The following is a 26658-nucleotide window of genomic DNA, read 5'->3' as shown; positions in this document are numbered from 1 at the left end:
GGTGTGAGCATTTGTATGGACAGTGAGAGAGCAGCTGCAGTCCACATCAGAGTGCAGTGTGCACCTCTGTTTCCCTCCATGGTGTTTCCAGGTTAGTGTTGTTTGTCCAAGAGTTTGAATAACCAACTACTCATAAGGGTTTTGAGTAGGTTGTAATTCTCAATATATTTTTTTCCCCACTGTTATTTCACTTCCAATTGAATTTAACTCAAAAAGTGAGAAACATCTATCTCTCTCTCTCCATGTGGTGTGTGTGTGTGTGTGTGTGTGTGTGTGTGTGTGAAGGTCCTCAGTATTTCCTTTTAAAAAAAGTTAATTAGAAGTTATTTTGCATTCTTAATGTTTTTTGCAATAACTTCTGTCAGTGTGTTGTTGAAGATTTTTTCCTACTCTCACATTTTCCCTATTACCCTAATGTAAAAAATCATGTTCATTCTTAGTAAATAAGGAGCATAATAAACCCTACCTCATTAACTAACTATGCAGTTTAATATTACATTTGCCTCTGATTTAACAAATATGCCTTGGCTCCTAAATGAATTTATGATCTGGAAGAAATTGCAGAGAATTGTTCTTTTATTCAGACTGTCTGTCAATTATCTGGTGCCTGTGTATATGTCATTCTCTTAAAGGAAACTAGGAATTGTGTATTTATAGTTTTTTGTTAACTTTTTTTTTTTTACTTTAGCATTACTAAGTATATAATCCCTTCTCCCCCCTAATAACACTTCAAACTTTCTAAGTAGTTTTTGGAATGTCTAACTTCTTACATGGCTTTTCTTCTATTTCTTTCTTGCTTTCTTTCCTTTTTTTAGATTTATTTTTTATTTACTAGCAAGAAGGGAAGGAGATAGATTAACCAGAGACTCACTCTGGCATGTGTAATGCCAGCAATCAAACTTGGGACCTTATGCATTCAAGTTCAGTTCCTTTTCCACCTACCATCTTCCAGGCTGCTTTATTTATTTGTTTGTTTATTTATTTTTATTGCCACCAGGATTATTGCTGGGGCTTGGTGCTGGCATTACGATCTACTGCTCACTTTGGCCATGTTTTTCTCCTTTTCCCTTTATTTATTTTTAAATGTTTTATTCTTTTTTCCCTAATTTTTATTAGATAATACAGAGAGAAATTGCGAGGAGGAGGAGGAGGAGATAGAGATGGGAAAGCAAGCTTTACACCTGCAGACCTGCTTCACACAGTCCTTGTACATTTTACTTTATTGGGATCTTGTTCGGGTTTCTTCTTAAATTGTCCAACTCGACATAAAGGTTTGGGGACAGCTGGGTAAATAGTATTTTTGTGATCTAGTCAGTTGACTGGCCAAAGGCTTAGAAAAAAAAAATTTACTGATTTTAAGAAGGTGGGGGTGGGTAGGGAAGGCAACTCAAAGGTATGCATGTCTGGCATGGTTGATGCCTCGGGTTTGATTCTTGGTGCCACATAAAATGGCACCAGAGCTTCATTTGGGTCTCTTTCTCCCTCATTCTTCTGCCTTCCCTCTATCCCTCTCTCAAGTAAAAATATATTTTAAAAAGAAACTTCCAGATGAGAACTGGGCCAAGGTTGACAGGAGTGTTTTCTGGACAGTACAGCTCAAAGAGTGTAGTGACTTGAGCCTATGATCCAGAGATCCAGAGATCCAGAGATCCAGAGCTTCTGAGGACCACCTCAGCATCTATTCTGATTGAGAGGCAAGGGCCATTCTCTGGTGTGGAAGGCCTAGTTGAGCATTTACTCTCAGCAGAATTCTGTAGAGGTGGGAAGGAACTGCTGGTGCTGAGGAGAAAGCCAGTCACAGTTCCTTACCCCCAAAATACCAGCACTCAATAAAAGATAGCTATTGCTATTATCTCTCCCCTCCCCCTTTTTTGGAAGTTATGAGTCCTTCCGTTCGCTATTTTTGTAGACATAGAAATAGTCCTGAAATGTTGAATCACCAAACTCAGAGAATGTTATTCCTATAATATTACTGTCCTTCAGTTCTCAGCTGTCACTAACAAAAGTTGCTAATATTTTATTACCATCTTAAGATCCAAAAAATGCTTCGAACTAAACTTTGATATGTTATTGTTAGAGCCCTGCAAATTCAGAAACTGAAATCTTAATAGTTTTTAAAGGCTAGTCTCCGTTGATGAGTAAGCACTTGACAGTATCTAAAACCCTCACCTCACCTGGTGTCGATAGCCTAGGAAGTCTAAGCTTATAGAATTCAAGTCTGCTTTCACTTACTGGGGTGACAGAATCTCTTTTTAAAGGAGTTATCATCATGAGGAAAGGTCTATTTTGTGTAATGAAATTACATTGAAGATATCTGTGCTTTCTCATTAATTGTAAATATTTACCTTGGTACTTTGGCTCTTTGGCCATATTTCATGCATAGTAATGTTGTGTGCCCAAACCTTTTTTTTTTTTGGGGGGGGGGGGCTTCAAGGTTATCATATCCACTACTCCTGGAAGCTATTTTTTCCATTTTGTTGTTGTTGTTTGGATAAGACAAAGAAGTTGAGAGAGGAGGGGTAGGTGGCAAGGGGGAGAGATAGACACCTGCAGACCTGCTTCACTGCTTGTGAAGCAACCCCCCTGCAGGTGGGGAGCCTGGGGCTCAAACTGGGATCCTTGTACTTTATATTATGTGCATTTAACCCACTGTGCCACCATCTGGCTCCCCAAACCATTTTTTTTAACCATTTTTTTTTAATGTAATTGCCTTTGTGGAATTGTGCATCCTTTAAATAGAGGCCTGAATGTTATTGATATACAGAAATCTAAATTCCAAAAAAGCTAAAAACAAGAAAACCTAATGATGTGTGAATAGCTTAGACTCCTTTCTGAGAAATTTTTCTAAATACTCCATTCATTGGTTTCTGTTTTTTAATATTAATATATTTCATTTTGTGAAACTTTCTGCCAGCAGGTAGGGACTGTGGTCTTGAATCTGGGTCCTTGTGCACTGCAGTGTGTATGCTTAACTATGTGCACCACCACCTGGCCCCTTCATTGGTTTCTGAAGTCACTATTTTTTTTTAACTAAACATTCCTTTTTATGAAGTGCATAATATTTTTAGCATTGGTTTACTAATCTGTCCTAGTAATTTAGACTTTTTTCAAGTCTAAAAATTATATACACTAATTGATATTTGATATAAGTCCTAGAAATGTAGTGGATTCTTATGTTCATTAATATCTAGTGTAGAAAACTATAATGTCAGCATCAAAAGAAAGCTTTTCATTAATCTTGTGGTTATAGATTAGACAGAGGTAGAAATGTTTAGTTAGCAAACAGATAAAAAGACAAATAGTCTGAGCCTCCTAGATGCTGATGTTCTCGAGGTGTTAGTACATGTTGGCTAGAGTAATTTTTAATTGAGTGCTGTCTCATTATCTCATGTTATATATCCTTTCATCAACTGTATTACAGAACAGCTATTTTTATTCCCATTGATTTTGTTAGAATAAATAAGATAGCCTTTCATTGTCTTGTGATTCTTCTTCTTCTTCTTTTTTTTTTTTTAACCAGAGCTCTGGTCAGTTTATGGTGGTGCTGGGGATTGAACCTTGGACTTTGGAGCCTCAGGCATGAGAGTATCTTTGTGTATTCTATCCACCCCCCCACCCAGCCTTTCAACTGTACTTAAATATTCCCTGATTTAGGAATAGGTGGGTGTTCCCAAAATATGAATGGCTGTCCACAGAGCTAAGCAGCAGCTTGGCCTTGTCCCTCTTCTTCACTGCTCTGGAGCTGACATATTTTCTTTTTAGTTACTACATTATTATTATTTTATTTTATTTTTTTAACCAGAGCATTGCTCAACTCTGGTTTATGGTGGTGTGGGGGATTGAACCTGGGAACCCAGAGTGTCAGGCCTGAGAGTCTCTTTGTATAACCATTATGCTATCTAACCCCCTGCCCCGCCCTCATTTTAGTTACCTCTCACCTTATCTTGGTTCTCTGAGGTAGACAAAAGGTGAAGGCTTTCCCCTAAGCCTCCTCTTCCCACAATCCTGGATGGCCTCTGCAAAAGCCCTGGCTATCTTTAAATTGGGTGCACCTTTGAAATGCAATGTAATCTTCGCATCTTCATTTGTTTACTAATTCACCATTATGATGTCTGTGCCATCTTCTCTCTACAGAGAGAAGTGGAAAAGTGACAGGCAGTACCATAAACCATAATAGTCAGTTTGCTATACTTTAAGAAGGTTCCTGAAAGCAAAAGTGACTCTGAGAAACTGCCCTGCCCTCACCCTAAGACTTGCTCTTTGTAGGTACAGTGCAATTAAAATGGAATACCAAGCTACTTTGAGACCATTTTCTTCTGGTGCTAGCTGAAATCACAGATACTAATGCATTTGTGATAGAACTCCACTGGCTGTTCAACCCTCTTTAAAAAAAAAAAAACGGGGGCATGAGCAGGCAGTGGCTCACACATTACAAGCCTCTGGTCCCCCCCAGCAAGGGGAAAGGTTCACGAGTGGTGAAGCAGGGCTGCAGGTGTCTCTCTGTCTTTCTCCCCCTCTCCTCTGTTTCTGTCTCTTTCCAGTAATAAATAAATAAAAATGAAAAGATTAATAAAAAATGTTTGATACTCTTCTACTTTACATTATGCTTTTCAGTTAATCCATCTTAAAAACTGTTCTGATAGCTATACTTCATTTATCTTTTTTTTAATCTTATTTATTTATTATCAGATAGAGACAGAGAAATTGAGAGGGGTGGGGAGATGAGGGGGCAGGTGGTGGCATACTTGGTTGCTGCATATATTACAATGTGCAAGAACTCAGGTTGGAGACCCCAGTCCCTACCTGCAGGGGAAAAGCTTTGCTAGTGGTGAAGCAGTGCTGCAGGTGTCTCTTTCTTTCCCCCCCTATATCTCCTCCTACCTTCTCAATTTATGGCTATCTCTATCCAACAAATAAAGATAAAAGAAAAAAATAGAAAGTGGAGGCAGAGAGGAACCTGCAGCCCTACTTGACCACTTGTGAAGCTTTTCCCCTGCAAAATGGGGACCAAGGTCTTGAACCAGGGTCCTTGTGCACTGTAGTGTGTGTGTGCTTAACCAGGTGTGGCATGGACTTTCTTTTCCTTCCTTCCTTCCTTCTTTCCTTCCTTCCTTCTTTCCTTCCTTCCTTCCTTCCTTCCTTCCTTCTTTCCTTCCTTTCATCTCTTCTCTTCTCTTCTCTTCTCTTCTCTTCTCTTCTCTTCTCTTCTCTTCTCTTCTCTTCTCTTCTCTTCTCTTCTCTTCTCTTCTCTTCTCTTTCTTTCTCAAAAGAACCAGAGCATCACTGTGCTACATGTGCTGCTCGGGATCAAGCTCAGGACCTCATGCTTGAGAGCCCAACACTTTATCTCCTGTGCCACCTCGAGGACCACTTACTTTATTTATCTTAATGACATAAGGCAGTTGCCTTGAGTGATCTTTGAGGAGTTGTTTAGATGAAATGCACTCAGCAGAACTAGTTCCTTCTTTTTAAAAATACTTATTTATCTATTTATTTATTTATTCTTTACTGTGAGAGAAAGACCAGAGTACTGCTCATTTTTGCTATTAAAGTTGGTGTTGGCAAAGTTGAACCAGTGCCCTCAGACATGCCAGTTCTTTGCTTTAGCACTGAGCAATCTCTAGCCCAATGCTAGTTCCTTAGTTCCTATTTAACAGAAGTTTGCTTGTTTTTAAGCTTTTACTACCACAAATGGTATGGCAGCAAATATTGCTCAGTATACATCTTTGTTTACATGTACAGATGTATCTGTAAGATAACTTTCCATAGATGGTGGTGTCGGTAACTGGTTTTAATTTTGACAAGATATTGCAAATTTGCTTTGTAGAGTGGTTAACCACTTTGAACTTCTAATATCTTGTGTTATAAGAGTTCATTTTTTTCTCCAAACCTTTGCCAACAAATGGAAATGACAAAACTTAAAACTTTTTTTTTTTTTTTTTTTTTCCTCCAGGGTTATTGCTGGGCTTGGTGCCTGCACCATGAATCCACCGCTCCTGGAGGCCATTTTTCCCCCTTTTTGTTGCCCTAGTTGTTGCAGCCTCGTTGCGGTTATTATTGCTATTGTTGACGTTGCTTTGTTGTTGGATAGGACAGAGAGAAATGGAGAGAGGAGGGGAAGACAGAGAGAGAGGGGAGAGAAAGATAGACACCTGCAGACCTGCTTCACCGCCCGTGAAGCGACGCCCCTGCAGGTGGGGAGCCGGGGGCTCGAACCGGGATCCTTACGCCGGTCCCTGCGCTTTGCGCCATGTGCGCTTAACCCACTGCGCCACCGCCCGACTCCCAACTTAAAACTTTTAAACATCTCCCAAACTGGAACCCAATTTTGAAATTATCCTGTCCACATTTCAGTGACTAAACTACTATGAACAGAAGCATTTGTAAGATATTACTGCATTTAACAGCTGAGATTATTTTTGATTTGACCTTTCTGTTTTGTTTCTTTTTTAAACAGGTAGTTATGCTTGTCCTTGCTTGGAAATTGGATGCACAAAACATGGGTTATTTTACTCTTCAAGAATGGTTAAAAGGAATGACTTCTCTACAGTAAGTCCCAAGGCTGTCCTGGGATGGGTTCTGGGAGGATCGCTACTACCCTCTATTGACTATCTCCTGGGATCTCAGTGAACCTGTGTGCATGACTACAGGAAAGCCAGGTGATCAAGGCAGGCTTCACCTGGGGCCAGAGCTGTAAAGACCACACCCTTGTTCTTATATGATGAGAAAGACTATTGTGGGGTAAAGTTTAGCAGTTAAAAGTCTATATTGTGTTTATTTTAGCATTCTGCTGACATGTGAACCACACATTTAATCAACTCTTCCTCATAGTCATTATGAAAAAAGTAAACAGAAACAAAATTAATTTCAGTGTATTTTGTTTAACCCAAAATATCCAAGATATTATTCCAACATTCAATCAATATTTTTTTTAGAAGTCAGTGAGCTATTTTGCTAGTTGCATCCTAGTGCTCCATAGTCACACACATCTGGTAGCTACTTAATAAGACAGCACAAGCTTAGAGTTTAAAAAGCATAGCCTTAATTAGCAGTTGGTTTACACTTAGAAAAGGTTGAATAAAATATACCTTATAAATGAAAATATTTAGCATCTTCTGTTTTATATATTCTCTGACTTTAGCTTCAGATACTACTAGAACTTTATTATTTTAATTGAAAAGTGATAAGGACTCTGTTTATATTACCTATCCCCACCCAAAGGAAAAAAAAAGAAAAAGAAATTGAGTTAAATATGTTCACTTTGTTTTTAGGTGCTTGGCTATGTAGAGGGTGTGTGTGTGTGTGTGTGTGTGTGTGTGTGTATGTTAGAGGAGTTGTGTGTGTGTGTTAGGTGCTTGGCTATGTAGAGGGTGTGTGTGTGTGTTAGAGGAGTTTCCTTTAAGAAAACATTTTCATTTCCAAGAGTGTGGAAGGTAATGTGTTAGTTCTTAACATAATTTTGACTTTAAATTATTTGAAATGACTTTTCTCTTTTCGTTTTACCTAGGAATAATGTGTGTGTGTGTGTGTGTGTGTGTGTGTGTGTGTGTGTGTGTGTGTATTTTGCTAGGCTAAAATCAAGAGTTGAGGTAGTTTTAGGGCTTCTTCCAGTTACTTTAGAATTGGTCAACTTTCAGGGTCATTGTTCATTTGGTTTTGTCAGCAATGCTTTATTTACATCATGCTTTATTTAGTATCTTGTATTTGAGCCTCCGTGCTCTGTCATGAGGACAGCAGACTAGGCTTTATCTTGCACATTTCATGAACCAAGGCTTAGTGGGATATATGATCTGTGAAGTAAGTGGCAGAGATGAGGCAGAACCCCCAAATTTCTGATTCTTAAGTCATTTTCTTTTAGTAACTTTCAGCTCCTGGCAAGTGAGCAGAAACCAAATTGCCCCTTTATAAATAATATTTCAGTACACTGTAAATTTAAATCTCTGTAAAAGGATGTTTATCATGTAGGGGAACATCTTAGATTTTTCAGTGTAGCTGTTTCCTTACCTGCCTTTCATTGTTCTTTCCTAGTAGGACACATAATAGCTGCTATTTTTAAAGTGTCCTCATAATGTTATATACTAATCAAGATTTAACTTCATGGCTTTAGAGGAGGCACAATTAACATGTTCATAGGCTCATCTTCATTTACATTAAAAGAGGTGATTCCTGGACCCAATTCCAATATGGACTTGTAGAGGTTTTGCTATACCAATAAGCCATTTTACATATCATTATGCTATCTCCCCTACCCTAAACTTTTTTTAAAATTTCGTTATTGGGGGATTAATGTTTTACATTTGACAGTAAATACAATAGTTTGTACATGCATAACATTTCTCAGTTTTCCACATAAGAATACAACCCCAACTAGGTCCTCTGTCATCCTTTTTGGACCTGTACTCTTCCCCCCCACTCACCCCCGAGTCTTTTACTTGGGTGCAATACGCCATTTCCAGTTCAGGTTCTACTTGTGTTTTCTCTTCTGATCTTGTTTTTCAACTTCTTCTTGAGAGTGAGAACATCATCCCGTGTTCATCCTTCTTTTTCTCACTTATTTCACTTAACATGATTTCGTCAAGTTCCATCCAAGATGGGCTGAAAATGGTGAAGTCATCATTTTTAATGGCTGACTAGTATTCCATTGTGTATATAGACCACAACATGCTCAGCCACTCATCTATTGTTGGACACCTGGGTTGCTTCCAGGTTTTGGCTATTACAAATTGTGCTGATAAGATCATATGTGTACACAGATCTTTTTGGATGGGTGTGTTGGGTTCCTTAGGATATATCCCCAAGAGAGGAATTGCAGGATCATAGGGTAGGTCCATTTCTAGCCTTCTGAGAGTTCTCCAGACTGTTCTCCACAGGGGTTGGACCAATTTATATTCCCACCAGCAGTGCAGGAGGGGTCCTTTGACCCCACAACCTCCCCAGCATTTGTTACTGCTACCTTTTCTGATGTATGACATTCTCACAGGAGTGAAGTGGTATCTCATTGTTGTCTTTATTTGCATTTCTCTGACAATCAAAGACTTGGAGCATTTTTTCATGTGTTTCTCAGCCTTTTGCATCTATTCTGTGGTGAATATTCTGTCCATGTCCTCTCCCCATTTTTGGATGGGGTTATTTGTTTTCTTGTTGAGTTTGGCAAGTTCTTTATACATTTCGGTTATTAGCCTCTTGTCTGATGTATGGCATGCAAAGATCTTCTCCCATTCTGTGAGGGGTCTCTTGGTTTGGGTAGTGGTTTCTTTTGCTATATAGAAGCTTTTTGATTTGATGTAGTCCCATAGGTTTATGCTTGCCTTAGTCTTCTTTGTAATTGGATTCATTTCATTGACGATGTCTTTAAAATTTATGCGGAAAAGAGTATTGCTGATATTTTCCTCTAAGTATCTGATAGTTTCTGGTCTAGCATCCAAGTCTTTGATCCACTTGAAATTTACTTTTGTATTTGGTGAAATAGAGTGGTTCAGTTTCATTCTTCTGCATGTTTCAACCCATTGATTCCAACACCATTTGTTGAAGAGACTCTGCTTTCCCCATTTAATAGTCTGGCCACCTTTGTCAAAGATTAGATGTGGTGTGGGGGCTTACTTCTGGGCTCTCAGTTTTATTCCCCACTGGTCAGTGTGTCTATTCATGTTCCAGTACCAAGCAGTTTTGATGACAATAGCCCTATAATACAATTTGAGATCTGAGAGTGTGATGCCTCCAGTTCTGTTCTTCTCAAGATTGTTTTGACAATTCTAGGTCTTTTCTGGTTCCAGATAAACACTGGCAGCGTTTGTTCTAGTCTCCTAAAAAATGTGGTTGGGATATTGATGTGGATAGCATTAAATTTGTAGATGGCTCTGGGTAGTATATTTATTTTGATGATGTTAGTTCTTCCAACCCATGAACATTGAATATCTATCCACTTCTTTGTGTCTTTTTCAATTTCCTTGAGTAGTGACTCATAATTTTCAGTATACAAGTCTTTGACTTCTTTGGTTAGATTTATTCCTAGATATATTTTTTGTTGTTGTTGCTATAGTAAAAGGAATTGATTTTTGGATTTCAACTTCTTCTAACTTAGTGTTTGCATAGAGGAAGGCCACTGACTTTTGAATGTTAATTTTTTTTTTGTAACCTGACACCTTACTGGATTGCCTTATGATTTCCAAAAGCTTCTTGCTGGGTTCTCTAGGTTTTTCTGTGTATGCTATCATGTCATCTGCAAATAGGGAGAGTTTGACTTCTTCTTTTCCAATCTGTATCCCTTTAATTCCTTGCTCCTGCCTGATTGCTATGGCAAGTACTGTGTTGAATAGTAATGGTGATAGTGGGCAGCCCTATCTAGGACCTAACCTGAAGAGAAATGCTTCCAGGTTTCACCATTGAGTATGATGTTGGCTGTAGGTTTGCTATATATAGACTCCACTATCTTCAGGAATTTTCCATCTACTCCCATGTTTTGTAGTGTTTTGATCATAAAGGGATGTTGTATTTTGTCAAAGGCTTTCTCTGTATCTATTGATATGACCATATGGTTTTTGTTCTTGCTTTTGTTGATGTGGTGGATCACATTGGTAGATTTGCGTATATTAACCCAACCTTGCATCCCTGGGATAATCCCCATTTGGTCATGATGAACAATCTTTTTAATATACTGCTGTATCCAGTTGGCTAGAATTTTGTTCAGTATTTTAACATCTATGTTCATCGGAGATATTGGTCTGTAGTTTTCTTTTTTGGTTGTGTCCCTGTCTGCCTTTGGTATAAGAATGATGTTGGCTTCATAGAAGCTGGAAGGGAGTATTCCTGTGTCTTCAATCTTCTAGAAGACTTTTGAAAGTAGAGGTATTAGTTCTTTTTTGAAGGTTTTGTAGAATTCATTTGTAAAACCATCTGGTCCAGGACTTTTATTCTTGGGAAGGTTTTTGATCACTGTTTCAATTTCGTTAGCTGTGATGGGCCTGTTCATATTACCTAGTTCCTCTTTAATTCTGGAAGTTCATAGGTATCTAGGAAAATGTTCATTTCTTTGAGGTTCTCTAGCTTGGTGGCATATAGTTGTTCAACCCTAAACTCTTTATCTCATGTGAAACAAAACAAATATGAAAAAAGAACCTAAATCACTAATAAAATTAAAAAAAAAATATATATATATATAAAGACAACAGTGAGATACCACTTAAAAAAAAAAAAAGAAGGGGGAGGAGGAGGAGAAAAACTTAAACTTTATTTTTGCTGCTGATCATACTTCCCCACAACTCCTACTTTGTGTTTAATTCGCTAGAGTGGTTACAGAACTCAGGAAATCCATTTACTGTAGATCGTCTATTTATCACAAAGATTGTTAATTCAGGAGCAGTCAGGTGGAGGACATGCTAAGTATGAGGCAGGAAGAATAGCAGGGAGCTCCTCCCATGCCTTTTCCAAGCACACCACTTTCCTTCGTTTTTGCCAAATTAGGAAGTCTACAAACCCAGTGCTCTTGCCTTTTTTTTTTTTTAAATTAAGGCATAATAATTTGGGCATGACTGATTAATTCACTGGGTGTTGATGAGAGAGATTAAAACTTTAGGTCACCTTTCCACCTCTCAGGAGGTGACAACTGAAAGATCCAAACCTGTAATCACATGGTTGGTTCTCAGAGCTTCCAAAAGCTCCTTTCTCACTCTCAACACAATGAATTCTAAAACTTTAGAAGCTATGAGCCAACAACTGTGGACGCAACCTGAATATATGAGAAATGTATTTTGGTCATCTAAATAGCCAAGTATATGTTTTGTCAGTCATGGTCTTTTTATATATATATTTACTTATTTTCCCTTTTGTTGCCCTTGTTGTTTAACATTGTTGTGGTTTTCGATGTCGTTGTTGAATAGGACAGAGAGAAATGGAGAGAGGAGGGGAAGACAGAGAGAGGGAGAGAAAGACACCTGCAGACCTGCTTCACCGCTTGTGAAGCGACTCCCCTGCAGGTAGGGAGCCAGGGACTGGAACCGGGATCCTTAAGCCAGCCCTTGCGCTTAGCACCACATGCGCTTAACCCGCTGTGCTACCGCCCGACTCCCTATGGTCTTTTTCTGTCACTAGATTCTTTTTACATTTGCTTTTACAAAAGATTATTATAAGATGCCAGACCCTGCCCATGTTTGAGGTCCACACCTCCTGAGAAGTGTAATACACAGCTTCTTGGAAGAGCTCTCCATGTATGTTTTGGGCTGACAGCACAGGTCCTTTGTTCAGAATTCTGCTTCCACAGTATGTAACACAGGTGGTAGCAGCTGGCTTCCTAACAAATGTTGCCACTCTGCTCTTCCAAGTCAGTGCACAGGGACAAATCCCCTTCATCTTAAAAGTATCCAAGGATTGCTTTCTTTTTGAGATGATTTCCTCACCAAAGAGCATGTGAGACTAGGGGTATGGATCATCCTGTTCAAAGCCCAGGTCCAGCGGAGAAGCAGTTACAGAAGCCAAACCTCCCACCTTTTGCACCCCATAAAGATCTTTGGTCCATACTACCAGAAGGATAAAGAATAGGGGACCTTCCAGTGGAGAGGATGGGATACGGAACCCTGGTGGTGGGAATTGTACCCCTCTTATACTACAATCTTGTCTATCATTATTAAAATCACTTAAAAAAAAGCCCTTGTGACTAATCAGAATAACCAATAGGTTCTTTGTAGTTCAGATGTTACTACATAGTCAGAATGAACCAGAAACAGAAAGGCCTTGGGCTTTGGAGCCAGAGTTTTGAATCACATCTGCCATTTTGGGTGGCTCTGGTAGAGTCTAAATGCAAGAAGTAAAAGTAGAAAGTGACTATGGTTTTTGCCTGGGCACTTAGAAGTGGGTCTTATTTGTGTTGTCCAGAAGAGGTGTGTATGTGTGTTTGTGTCCTCTCTAGGGAGGTATTTTTGACTGTTGGTGGAAGAAGTAACAGCAGTTGGTGGACAGTATCCATCTTCAAGTTACCTCAATTATTCTTGACCAAAAAAAAAAAAAAAAAGCTCTTGTTTTAAATTAGTGTTTTGTTTATTGCCTTGTTCCAACATGTAGACTAAGATACCTCTGATGAATTAAGGCAAAGAAAACCAAAAACAAAAAAAAGTGTTGGAATTATACTTAATTTTGTATAGAACTGCAGATAGATTGAAAAAATATTTTTGGACTAATTAAGTGATGAAAGAGAAAACAGCCTTTCCCTAGGTAATGAGGAAAACCCCTTCTGATCATGTAACTTGAGGATTATTTTCCTGATTTGTTCATTCTTGGACCTCCTATAGCAGCAAATCTCAAATAAGAAATGATTCTGAATTATTTTTCTTTGGGAAATGTTGTGCCTTAGTAGTGTGGCACTATCACCTGACTTCTGTGCACTTTCTTGTACATAGTTCACAGAACGATTTTGGAAGCAGGTTGACAATGTGGCTACTTTCTGAAAAGTTAGGCTAGGAATCTCTATTCCCTACACCAGCTTCTTCACAGGCCTTTGTTAGAAGCACGTCCTTCTGTAGAAGTTCTTCTTGATTGACCACTAGATGGCAACCTGTAGTCTGACAGGGTGACTCAAGCAACCTGTTTCCCTTATTCCAGAGGTTCTGCAGGACAAGTCCCCTTTTAAAGCAGGTGAACTCTTGTCAATATTGACAATATTGGCACTAAGCCATGCTACATCCTTACTAAGTACACGAATAGAAATTGTCACTTGTGGGTGTTTTGTGCTTAACACATGAAGACTGTTTCTTACACTCCAGACAAGATCTCCGAACATTTATCAGGGACAGGGACAGCTCTTGCCAGGAGGCTGAACTCATTCCCGGCTGTGCTGCAGAACTTCACCCCTTATCTTGCTGCTGCTGCTGCTGCTGCTGCTCAGCCCTGTCGCTTGCAAGTTACTGTACTTCAGTTAGCTGATGTTAGTTCTCTAGATGAATGGTTCCTTCTCTTCATCTGTTGAAATAGTCAGCTGCTTTCTTTCCCTGCTCTTATTGGTCTAAAACTGACCTAAATTGTCAGCCAGAAATTGCCCAATTTCAGTGACTTTGGACAGCTTCCTTTCTAGGACAGCTCAGGGGCCTGGAGCTTCTGTTTGGGGGTAAGGTAGTTTTCTTACAGTAGAGTGACCCATACAAAGTGAGTTCTGCTTCCTCTCATGCCCCATAGACTCCCATTTACATTCTTGTATTGGCACATTCTTTAATTGGCACTAAATCTCGAAGTAGACCATCAGTATGTTTACCTTTTATTTTTCCATCCTGCCTGCTTCTCCACAGAGATGGTGAATGAGCTCTTCAGGATGCAAATTTAATTGTGGTTTCTCCCACGGATTCTTGTGTTTCTAAGACTCATTAAAAACAAAACCCTGTGGGCCACAGAAACTCTATGTGGTCAGGCCCCACCTCCTTTTCATTTTAATGCTGTCCGTTTTGCCCCAGATTCTCTCCACCGTTGTCACTATGCTTTTCTGGTAGTGTTTGGACTTGCCACACCCCCTTCTGTCACTGGGTCTTTGCACATGCTGTTCTATTAGTCTGGAAAGCCTTCCCCTCCCAAAATACCCAGTTTTTGCTTGTCTTTCAGCTCTCAGCTCATGTCAATTATTTAAAAAAAAAAAAGCATTTTCTGACTTCAGAAGTCATCTAATGTTAATCTTTTTTTAGTTTTAAAATGTCAGGAAGAAGTAAGACATTCTAAATTATTATAGACTTACAGGAATGGAACCTTTAATTTTTTGGATTTTAGATATTTTTATCATTTTTAGAAAAAAAATCACAAAGGCATATATGTGGTTAGCTACAAAAACAGCTTTCATAAATATTATCAGTAAAAATATGTGTGGTCTATCAACCACACTTTAGTTTATAAGGTATGCATAGCATTTATATTGATAATACTTTTACTATCTACACTTCTGAGGTAAGAGCTCTAGAGAGGGAACAATTAAGCACTTAAAAAAGCTTCAGTATTCCAGGTGAATAGATGTTGGCTCATGATACTACATATGTTGTGAATAGAACTAATTTGTTTTTTTTTAAAAAGGGAGGGGCAAATAGTCTATTTTCTTTGGGAGGAAGAGCCAGAATAAAACCAGTATGTCACTAGTCTGTAAAAATATGCTATCCATATGATATAAATGCTCCAAGTTGTCAGAGAAATGCAAATAAAGGCAACAATGAGATAGCACTTCACTCCTGTGAGGATGCCATACATCAGAAACAATAGCAGCAACAAATGCTAGAGAGGTTGTGGGGTCAAAGGAACCCTCCTGTACTGCTGGTGGGAAAGTAAAGTGGTCTGTCTCCTGTGAAGAGCAGTCTGGACAACTCTCAGAAGGCTAGAAATACCCTGTGACCCTGCAATTCCCCTCCTGGGGATATATCCTAAGGAACAAACACGCCCATCCAAAAAGATCTGTGTACACATGTTCTTGGCAGCACAATTTGTAATAGTCAAAACCTGGAAGCAACCCAGGTGTCCAACAGCAGATGAGTGGCTGAGCAAGTTGTGGTCTATATACACAATGGAATACTACTCAGCTATTAAAAGTGGTCAATTTGCCTTCTCCACCTCATCTTGGATGGAGCTTGACAGAATCATGTTAAGTGAGATAAGCCAGAAAGAGATGGATGAATATGGGGTGATCCTACTCATGGACAGAAGATGAGAAATAAGAACAGAAGGGAAAACATAAAGCAGAACTTGGACTGGAGTTGGTGTGCTGCAACAAAGTAAAAGACTCTGGGGTAGGCATGAGGGTTCAGGTCCTAGAACATGATAGCAATTCAACCTAGTGGGGGTTGAATTGTTATGTGGAAAACTGGGAAATGTTTCACATGTACCAACTGTTGTATTTTGCTGTCCACTGCAAACCATAAACCCCAATACAGGAAAAAAATAATAACATGACATTACCAGGACTTTCTGGAGAACTGGATAATTTTAAGTCTAATATAGGGAAAGTACAAAGTGATCTGGAATATCTTGTGCCAGAAATCAAGGACATGTTCAGAGATTACTGACAAGTAGGTCAAAAAGACACCAAAGCCAGTGTGAAGGGGTGGCTGGCCAGATGAGGACACTTTGTACACCAAAAAGAACAGATTAGCAATGTTGTATAAGTACTGCGCACTAACCGATTGTGCCACTGGAGCTCCAGATTAGTAATGCTAACAAAAAGCAAAAACTGTTCAGTTCAGAAAATAAGAAAGGTGGTGAGTAGAACTCTTCAGAGAATAATTACAGCCAGTAAGAATAAAAGATAGAGTTTGAAAGAAAGAAAGAAAGAAAGAAAGAAAGAAAGAAAGAAAGAAAGAAGCACCACTTTGCATCTTGAAATGTAAAATCTATTCAGACAGAGCTCATCAGTGGATGTTAAAACCAGCGGGTGAGAGTGTGTTGAGGAACCTTCCATCTCACAGATTACGTAACACTTCAACAGGAGGAAAGTACTTGTAAGTGGAAAATCTGGTGGACACTCCCTAAACCAACAAATCAATTTACTGCACCATCATAGACAAGAACATGTTTTGCTCCTTGTGAGGTGCGTCAAGGGAAGATCACCTGTGTAGTGTTCTTATCAGGAGTGTCTAACCTATGTACAAGCATAGAGAAATTGTCTGACACACCGAGATTCTCGGAAGTAACTGGTCCTGGTCTGGCCAAAAGTAATATTATTATGAGAGACAGACAGAGAGGTAGGATCCTCTTTTAGAGATTAAGGATGGAGATGACAACTAAAAGCAACATATAAACATTGCTTTGATCCTGGATTATAAAAAGCAGCAACTATTACAAAAATTGGAACTGTTGGGGGGAATTTGTGTGTTGATTACGTATTAAAAACATAACATTGGTAGAATGTTGTGATGGTAGTAATTTAAGTGTTTATGGCCAAGTGTCATGCTAACTTATTTAAATGCTACAGGAAAAAGTACATATATGTGAGAGGAAAATGTGACAGTATTCATTGTAAAGAGAGGGGGTGCTTAGTCAGCTGTCCTGTCCTGTGAATATATATATATATATATATATATATATAGTATAGGGAAAAATAGGCCACTATGGACATGTTTCAACTCTGGACTTTTGCTCTTGGGCTTTTTGTTTGTTTGCTTTTTGGCATTTGATTTTTTTTTTTTTTAAAGATGCCCCAATTAAGGCAATGACTCAAGTTATAATTTGACTTTGTTCTTTGTTTCTAGATGTGACACAACAGAAAGACTCAGAAACACTTTGGATTACTTAAGATCATTACTAAATGATCCTACAAACTTTAAACTGATTTACAGATACGCATTTGACTTTGCACGGGTGAGTTCTCTGGAGCCTCTCCAGATGTTTTCCTCTCTTCCCTCCCTCTCCTTATTGCCTTTTGATCATTTTTACGTGCTACAGCAAGGAAGTTAAATAAATTACTCCCAGGGTGCTAGTTAGTTTCTTTGTGCACTTATGCTTTTGAAACCAACTCCCATTCTGGGTAAAAAGGTCATATGTTAGAAAAATACTATAGTGGCAGACATGTAATGGCTCTTGAAATTGGCTTATAAGTGCTGTATGAATTAACATCTATCTTATTTATTTATTTTTATTTATAAAAAGGAAACATTGACAAAAGCCATAGGATAAAAGGGGTACAGCTCCACACAATTCCCACCACCAGAACTCTGTATCCCATCCCCTCCCCTGATAGCTTTTATATTCTTTATCCCTCTGGGAGTATGGACCCAGTGTCATTATGTAGAAGGTGGAAGGTCTGGCTTCTGTAATTGCTTCCCCACTGAACCTGGGCATTGGCAGGTTGATCCATACTCCCAGCCTGTCTCTCTCTTTCCCTAGTGGGGCAGGGCTCTGGTGAAGCAGGGCTCCAGGACACATTGGTGGGGTTGTCTGCCCAGAGAAGAGAAGTCCAGTTGACATCATGCCAGCGTATGGAACCTGGTGGCTGAAAAAGAGTTAACATATAAAGCCAAACAAGTTGTTGACTAATCATGAACCTAAAGGCTGGAATAATGCAGATGAAGAATTGGGGGGGGGTCTTTGTTTTGTAGATAGCTAGTAGGCCTATTTTAGTTATATTCCAAAGGTCCTAGGATTATTTCCCTGAGCCTGAAATCTGATATGCAGGTGGATCCAAGTTATTGTCTGGGGAGATGATGTCATGGCTGGAAATTGGACCAGAAAGCTGGATCAGGGAAGAGAGTAGCTCCCAAATATGGGAAATGTGTATAAATATTGTTGACTGTAAACCCCATTGATTTGATCTGATCTGATCTGATCTGATCTGATCTGGGGCTCATATTCAGGTTAGGAGCCTATGTGGATGAATTGACAATACACACTATTTTAAATGTTTCTTGGACTAACTTGGAAAACCTTTTCCTTTACACAAAACAATAAACCTTCACCCTCTGCGTTTATGGGATTAGGCTTACTTTTTTTTAGCTTACTTTGGTGTTATACTGTGTTGGGAAGTGATTTAAATTTCAAACTGAAGTTAATTGGAGTGAACATTATTCACACATAATTTCTAATCATTTTGAGGGGAAAAGCAATTATATCTGTTACATAGTGAGCTAGCTTCAAATGCTTTGACAGTGGTTCTGAGTGAAGGAAAGTCGTATTTCTCGTCCTTGTCACCATAGGTAGTAAATTTTCAGGCCCTAGTTAGCTTTGCATTTATCCACTCACCACACACAATCCCAGCCCATATAACTATATTTTGAGTGCTATTTCTGTAATGTATGTGTATTTGGTGGATTCAGGACACTAGCCTTTCCAGATTGATGTCTAATTATTGTTTAGTGATTAAATTAAATTAATTAGTTCTTTTCCAGAAAATTCACTGACATGGTGTTCTTTCTTACTATCAGGCTGATCTTACAGTTTTTACCTATTCAATGGTGAATTCTAGTGTGCACCTATAACAACACATTGTTAAATCTCTATGGTAATTCTCTGAGGAGTCCTCATTCTAAATTTATGCATTACTGAAACCACCAAATAAAATCCAACATGCATGAAAATTTATAGATGCTAATTATTATAAAGTAAAATTCAGCTACAGTGTCTTATTAAATGGCATCTGTGCCTTGTATATAGGAGTTGTCAGTTGCTTTTAGAATAGATGGTTTCTAGAATTCAATGATTTACTCCAAGATTTGCTTCTTTCAAAATCAACTGTTTTTTATTGTATGAGTGAAAGTTCACTTAGGAACATACATTGTCACCAAAGTAAGCCCTATTTTCTGACTTCCTTATTTAGGGATCAAGTTTCCCCATGCACTATAAGGCTTTAGACCTATGTTCTGTTTTATCCTTTCCTAGTTTCCCTCCACCTCATGCTTGGTCAGTCTCTGGCCAGTCTCACAAGGGCTTCTTAGGTTGCCTCTTTTCTTGGTCCTTCCACCAGTTTTACCAATTAAAACCCATGACTCCTTGCTTGCCAGTCCTGCAGTAGCCATGCTTTCACATTCTTTCACTTTATTTATTTTTTAATTTTTATTTATAAAAAGGAAACACTAACAAAAACCATAAGAGAGGTACCACTCCACACAATTCCCACCACCAGAACTCTGTATCCCATCCCCTAACTGATAGCTTTCCTATTTTTTAATCCCTCTGGGAGTATGGACCCAAGGTCAATCATTATGGGGTGCAGAAGGTGGAAGGTCTGGCTTCTGTAATTGCTTCCCCGCTGAACACGGGCATTGGCAGGTCAATCCATACTCCCAGCCTGCCTCTCTTTCCCTAGTGGGGAAGGGCTCTGGGGAAGTGGGGCTCCAGGATACACTGGTAGGTTGTCTGCTCAGAGAAGTCTGGTTGACATCAAGGTAGCATCTGGAACCTGGTGGCTGAAAAAAAAGAGTTAAGATATAAAGCAGAACAAATTGTTGACTAATCATGAACCTAAAGGCTGGAAATTGCAGATGAAGATTTGGGGGTCTCTGTTTTGTAGATAGCTAGTAGGCCTATTTTAGTTATATTCCAAAAGGCCCATGACTATACTAGTTTTTGTTGTACTCCTTTCCTCCAAGCCCTGCCAGGTAGAGGGTGTGTGTGTGTGTGTGTAATACGATTATCCTCACAATGACTTTGAGTGACAGAGAGGGCAGGTGTCAGTCTACTGCAGAGAAAGAGAAAGTGAGAAGAGAAATCTGGCCCTATCACATTGTCAATCAGTGATACCTCAGGACTCAAATTCAGCTTCTATCTCTTAGTCCAGTCATACTAGGCTCTCATGTTGGGAGTCCAAGCTGCTTCTCTTCATCTGTGTTGTGATGAAATCAGTGTTGTGAAATTTCAGCCTGCCTTTCTGACCCTTCTGTTTCATGCCTGCCATTTATCATGCTGGGCTTCTGCCTAGATAGAGCCCTTTTTTGTAGTTGCATGGTGCCTTCTGGCACCAGGCTTCTGGGCTCAGACCACATGCTTCCACTTTACACAGCCTCCCAGTTCATCTGTGCTTGGGGGTAGGGGGAGGGATCTTGCTGCCATCACTTATATGGCCCAATATGTCTAGCTTAGCTTTAGAGTTTGAGAAGCAGCCTTAACCTTTCCTGACAGAAAAAGGAACTGTGTTCTTTTCCTTCCTGTCCTCAATAGTAGGCATCACAGTTCCATTGCTTTTTTAGAAAAGCATCAATAAATATCAGTGAATGAGACACTTTCATGTAGTGGTAGCAACAACCTATGTTTAATCTTATTATTAAATCAATTCAGTTCGCTAAATTATGCTTTAAGAGGAATTTATCATGAGTTAATTTTTTAGTTATATTTTGTTTTTCTATATCCCACAAGTTTTGAAATGTTATATTTTCATTTGCTTTCAGTTTCCCATGTGATTTCTTTTTTGGCCCATCTGTTATATAGAAGTATGTTGTTTGGTCTAGTAAGCATTTGGGTTTTACCAGGCAATCTTCTCTTATTATATTCGATATTATAATTGAATTCTGTTGTGGTCAGAGAATATGCCCTTTATAATTTTCAGTCTACTTAAATGTATGGGAACTTCACTTATGGCTCAGAATATGACCTTCTGTGCTGATGTGTAACTGAAAAGAATGAATCTCCTGCTGTCAAGATGAAGTGTTAACAGAAGTGTCAGTTAGGTCAGGTAAGTTGATAGTGTTGTTCTAGTCTTCTGCATCCTATTGATTTCTGATGACTTGTTCTGTCAGTCACTGAGAAGGAATGTTGTCCAACTGTTGATTTTTTTTTCTCCTGTCACTTCTACAATTATTTTATTTCATGTATGAGGAATGTATAGGTACATCTTTGACCTTTTGTCTTTATGCAGACTATCTCTGATAATATTCCTTGTTTTGAAATCTTCTTTGATACAAATCAAGCCACTCTTTCTTTTGATTCAAGCCAACATGTCTTTTTCTATTCTTACTCTTATTTCTTTTATGCTACCTGTGTCTTTTTATTAAGTGGATTTTTTTTTCATAGATGACATTGGTAAGGGGAGTATGGTAATATCTGTCTTTAGTTGAGATGCTTAGCCATTTGGATTTAATGCAGTTATTGGTATGATCAAGTTTACTTTTTCTTTTTAATTTCTTTATTGGGGAATTAATGTTTCGATCTTACTTCCCCCCACACCTGTATATCCCATCTGTTTCTTTTTTCCTCTTTTTATGATTTATTTTGGACTAAATTTTTAAAACTTAATTTTATTTCCATTACTGTCTTGTTAGCTGTATTTCTGTTTAATTTTCCTATGATTGCTCTATTTCATGTACAATGTAATGTTCTTTACAACAGTGTACTTTCATTCTGTGCTTTTATATTTTTTGATGCTCTTGTCATCATACATCATCTGCATGTTCTATAAATCTCACAGTATATTAATGTGCTAGTCTATTTAGGCCTTGCTAACATAATACCAGAGACTGTAGCTTATAAATAACAGGAACTTCAACAGTTCTGGAGGCTCAAAAGTCAAAGATTAAGACTCAACAAATTGGGGGTCGGGCGATGGTGCAGCGGGTTAGGCCCATGTCGTGCAAAGTACAAGGACCAGCATAAGGATCCCCGTTCGAGCTCCCAGCTCCCCACCTGCAGGGGAGTCGCTTCACAGTCGGTGAAGCAAGTCTGCAGGCGTCTGTCTTTCTCTCCCCCTCTCTGTCTGTCCTGTCCAACAATGAGCGACATCAGCAACAACAATAATGACCACAACAAGGCTACAACAACAAGGGCAACAAAAGGAGGAAAAAATGGCCTCCAGGAGCGGTGGATTCATGGTATAGGTGCCCCAGCAATAACCCTGGAGGCAAAAAAAAAAAAAGACTCAACAAATTAGGAATCTGGTGTAGGTCCATTTTCTAGTTGACTGCCTTTCTCTTGTTAGCTCACAATTGCAGTAGGCAGGAGGGATTTCTTCTATATGGCCACTAATTCCCATTCCTGAAAACTCTACCTTGATAACCCATCACCTCCCCAAGCACCCATCACCATCACCACTTTCACCACAACCATCTTATACTATCAATATGGAGTTAGAATTTCAACATATCAATGTGGGGGTTGATACACATATTCAGACCATAACAGAATGTTATCATTTTTGTTTTAAATAAGCATAAAAGTAGGCAAAAACAAACATCATTTCTGAGCTGTTTCTTCCTCTCTGGTATGATTTGCCTTCTGCTTTAAACATTGCTTTCTTTATTATTTTTTTTGGAAAATGATTTTTTTAATTTATTTTTTATTTAAGAAAGGATAAATTAACACAACCATAGGGTAGAAGGGGTACAACTCCACACAATTCCCACCACCCAATCTCCATATCCCCTCCCCTCCCCTGCTAGCTTTCCCATTCTCTGTCCCTCTTGGAGCATGGATCCAGGGTCGTGGGTTGCAGAAGGTGGATTTCTTTTAGCATTTCTCATAGTACAAATCTGGTGATGAATTCGCTAAGCTTTTATTGTGTCTTCAATTTAGAAAGGTACTTCTCTGGATAAGATTCTAGGTTGACAGTTTATTCTTCTATTACTTTAATTATACCTCTTTTATCTTATAATGACAAATCTGGTGGTGTTCGTTCTTGTGGACATAGTGTCTTGTGTATTTGAACTGTTTTTACTCTTTTCACTGCTGTTCACTGCTGTAAGCTTATCACACATGCTTTGGTACAATTCTCCTTGTATTTATTCTGGTGAATTTTTTTGTTTTTATCTGACTTTACAATTTACATTAAATGGGGAACATTTTAGCTACATTTCTTCAAGTTTTTTTTTTTTTTCTCTTTCTGTTGTCTTGCCTGGGATTATAGTTATACTCATGTTATGTATTTGATATTGTTCCACAACTACTGATGCTATAGTCAGTTCCTCCTTGTTTCTCCCCTTTTATTTTATTTTGGAGGATATTTGTTATTATTTCCTCTAATAATAATCTTTTTTACTCTGCAGTGTCTAGTCTCTGTTCATTGTAGTCAGTATATTTTTCACTTCAGATATCGTGGATATGAAGTTCATTTGGATCTTTGCTGATTTGCTCTCCTCATCATGGCAATGCTTTTTCTATCTTCTCTATCATCTGGGACATATTTATAGCAGGTGTTTTAGCAACTTCGTTGTCTGATCATCCTCAGTGTCATTTTTGGATCTCTTTGTTAATTTTAACTTGGTTTGGGTTATGTTTTACAGATTGTTTGCATTCCTAGTAGTTTTTGTTTGGTGGGTTTTGTTGTTTTTCTTTTTTCAAATTTCTCAAATATTTAAGAATATCTTTATTTTTTTTTTTAATTTCTTTATTGGGGAATTAATGTTTTATATCCAACAGTAAATACAGTAATTTGTACATGCATAACATTCCCCAGTTTTCCATATAACAATACACAACCCCCGCTAGGTCCTCTGTCATCCTTTTTGGACCTGTATTCTCCACCACCACCACCAACCCCCAGCGTCTTTTACTTTGGTGCAATACGCCAATTCCAGTTCAGGTTCTACCTATGTTTTGTCTTCTGATCTTGTTTTTCAACTTCTGCCTGAGAGTGAGATCATCCTATATTCATCCTTCGAGGATATCTTTATTAAGCCAAAGAATTAAACATAGACATAATGCAAATCCCACTTAGTATAATCCTGGGAATGTTTCATCTCAAAATGAACAAACATGAAATTGTCAGTCTCCATTTCCATTTAGCAATCTCTTAGACCATTTCTATGCTACAGGGGTACAAGTGAGAAGAACTGGTAAATTCCATTGACAGTAAGAAAGTAGGAACTGATACCCATGCCTAACCTAACTTTTGCATACTAAAATATTAGAACAATTTGGAATTCATTCCAGAATGGTTTTTCATTTAGATTCTTTTAAGATATGCTAATTTTTAGGAGGAATTATACATATATATATAGATAGATAGGAGGAACTATATAGATAAAGATAGGTAGATATATAGATATAGATAATATCAAGTGTTAGTTTTTTGTTTAGTTTTTAATGTTTGCTGCCTAGTTAGTTGGAGTTAATATGATAATGGGACCCAGAGCAGGCTGCAGCTTGGGAGTGATTGAGCTCCACTAGTGAAGCAACTATTGATTCTATGCAGTGCTTACCGTTGGGGTTCCCCCATGTGTGCTATGGCTAGAAACCTGCCTAGGCACGTCAAACTGGTTTCTCAAACTTGACCCCCCTTCTTTTCCCTCAGTAGCTGGGTTTTGCTTTGTTTTGTTTGTTTGTTTGTTTTGCCACCAGAGTTGTTTCTGAGGCTAGGTGCCAGCACAGTGACTCTGCTACTCCCAGTGTTCATCTCCCCACCCCCACCCCCTTTGCCTCTTTTTCTGGGAGACAGGGACACTTACAGCACTATTCTGCCATTTGTGAACCTGCCCCCCCTGCAAGTGTCAGTAGTTGAGCTGAATTAAAGTAATTGCCTTGCAGACATTGTTGTCTGTAAACAAATGCTGGATAAGCTCTAAGAGCCTAATTATTAGATTTGGTCCCCTCTCCCCCAGGAGAGGTTTTATAATTTGTTGCCTTTAAAAAAAAAAAAGAGAGAGAGAAAGGAAAAACTTCAATTCAGGAAACTGATTTGCTGTTTTTTTCAGTTTTGTAAACTGATTCATATTATTTAAGATGTGAACTATCTTTACCTTGGGCTTATTTATAGACTGTGTTTTCTCTTTACATTTTGTAATCCCTGTGATTTTCAGTGAGAATTCTGTGCTTTATGTCTTAGGTCTTCAGCTTAGACTTTGATTTGTGAACTCTGATCACTCATATGCTGAGTTTTGTTTTGTTTTGTTTGTTTGTTTGTTTTTCCATCCAGTCATTGTCAGCAGTCTTAGAGATTTTTTTTCTTGAAAGTAGATCATCTACAGTGGGTAGGGAGCCTCTCCTGTGGCATATCTGGATACTGATATATTTGAAGAGTCAGTTCTGGAATATATTTATAATTTGATTTGTTTCTTAAATCATCTGTGCCACTTCAATGCTTAATTCTCACATTTTACTGAAAAGCCAATACTGAAATGGTCTTGCATTAACGAAGCCAATATTAGAGCTCCAAACCAGACCTTAATTAAACTTCATCATTCTCTGTTCCGCAGTTTCTGCTAATAGTCTTTAGCTTGAGTAGTACATTCCATATATGAAACATAACTTCTTAGAATGTTCTGAGTAGGATAGTAGGGTCCTTTGCTTTTACAACTGTTAGATGAGTCGTCATCAAATCTGTAACCACAGTTTTAAATCTGTTTAAGGAAGACAAGACAGAATCTATTTGTGTAGACGGGGGGCAGTGGTATGTCTTTGTTGAATCAAACCAGTCCAGTTCGCATTTGAAAAATAAAATTCTCTTTTAATTTGTCATCTTAGAAAAGTGAGTTTCATTAAATACATATATACATACCTTGGGTGAAAAGGGAGGCAGGGGGAAACATTTCCTTTCTTAACCTTGATGGGCCTTTTGGGGATGCTACTTGACTTGACACTGTTTCCAGGTACTTTCTGCTTATAATCAGACCTTGGAGTTTGGAAGTCTCCCCTTTTTCTTGGCACCCCACAAGTGATAGTAAACTATTTTAATTTCTTGAGAGGAGCTTCAGGATGTGTTTGCCATTTTTTTAAATTGCATTTGATGAATTGATTATTTTTGATTGCATAATGTTGATGGCTGCCTTGTTACATCCTGCCACTTTTAAAGGGAAGCCTTTCTGAGAATGCCACTAGGGTCATTATTGCCAGAAACCCCTGAGCATGTCTCTGTTATGATGTTCAGTAGATATTGACTGCGAGATCTCTCAACAGTGTAGTTCCAGGAATTTTGAGTATTTCCAGTTATGGTCACTTACACCTGGCCTCGAATCCACCAACAGGCAATATTGGTTATCAGCGAGTTGCTGTTGTTCAGATGTCAGTGCATCCATAATATCTTTCTCTTATTTGCTAGGCAGAAGATGGTGTTAGTGATTGTGAGCTGCTGGCTGGCACCCTTGCAGAGCAGGAGTAAGTGAGTGCTGTTCAGCTTTCCAGTCCTGTGAGTCTGAAGCCTTTCCTTCATGTTTTGGCATCCCTGCCAAACACATGCATTGAAATCCTTCATGATCATGAGTCTGTCGGATGATTATACTGTTGCAAAAAGTCTGTCCAGGTCCTTTGTATCTTTTTTTTTTTCCTTGTCGCCTTAGTGTATGTCCATTGTGATGG

The 26658-nt window shown here is 38.6% G+C and overlaps 1 protein-coding gene and 1 long non-coding RNA gene across 4 annotated transcripts in view; one reads left to right on the top strand and one right to left on the bottom strand.

Moving 5' to 3' along the window:
* DCUN1D4 (defective in cullin neddylation 1 domain containing 4) overlaps positions 1-26658 on the top strand; it is an 87496-nt gene that overhangs the window by 52799 nt on the left and 8039 nt on the right. For all 3 annotated transcript variants that reach the window (XM_016184909.2, XM_007539698.3, XM_016184910.2), the window contains 2 exons: positions 6458-6549; positions 17199-17307. In XM_016184909.2, the coding sequence (XP_016040395.1) occupies positions 6458-6549; positions 17199-17307 (201 nt within the window). The remainder of the gene's footprint in view (positions 1-6457; positions 6550-17198; positions 17308-26658) is intronic.
* Positions 19671-26658, bottom strand: part of LOC132537556 (uncharacterized) — a 40666-nt gene continuing 33678 nt past the window's right edge. The window contains exon 3 of the long non-coding RNA XR_009549033.1: positions 19671-19847. This is a non-coding gene — a long non-coding RNA (uncharacterized LOC132537556). The remainder of the gene's footprint in view (positions 19848-26658) is intronic.

This window comes from Erinaceus europaeus, chromosome 3 (genome assembly GCF_950295315.1).
Source record: "Erinaceus europaeus chromosome 3, mEriEur2.1, whole genome shotgun sequence".
NCBI lineage: Eukaryota > Metazoa > Chordata > Mammalia > Eulipotyphla > Erinaceidae > Erinaceus > Erinaceus europaeus.
This window is presented reverse-complemented; position numbering and strand designations above follow the sequence as displayed.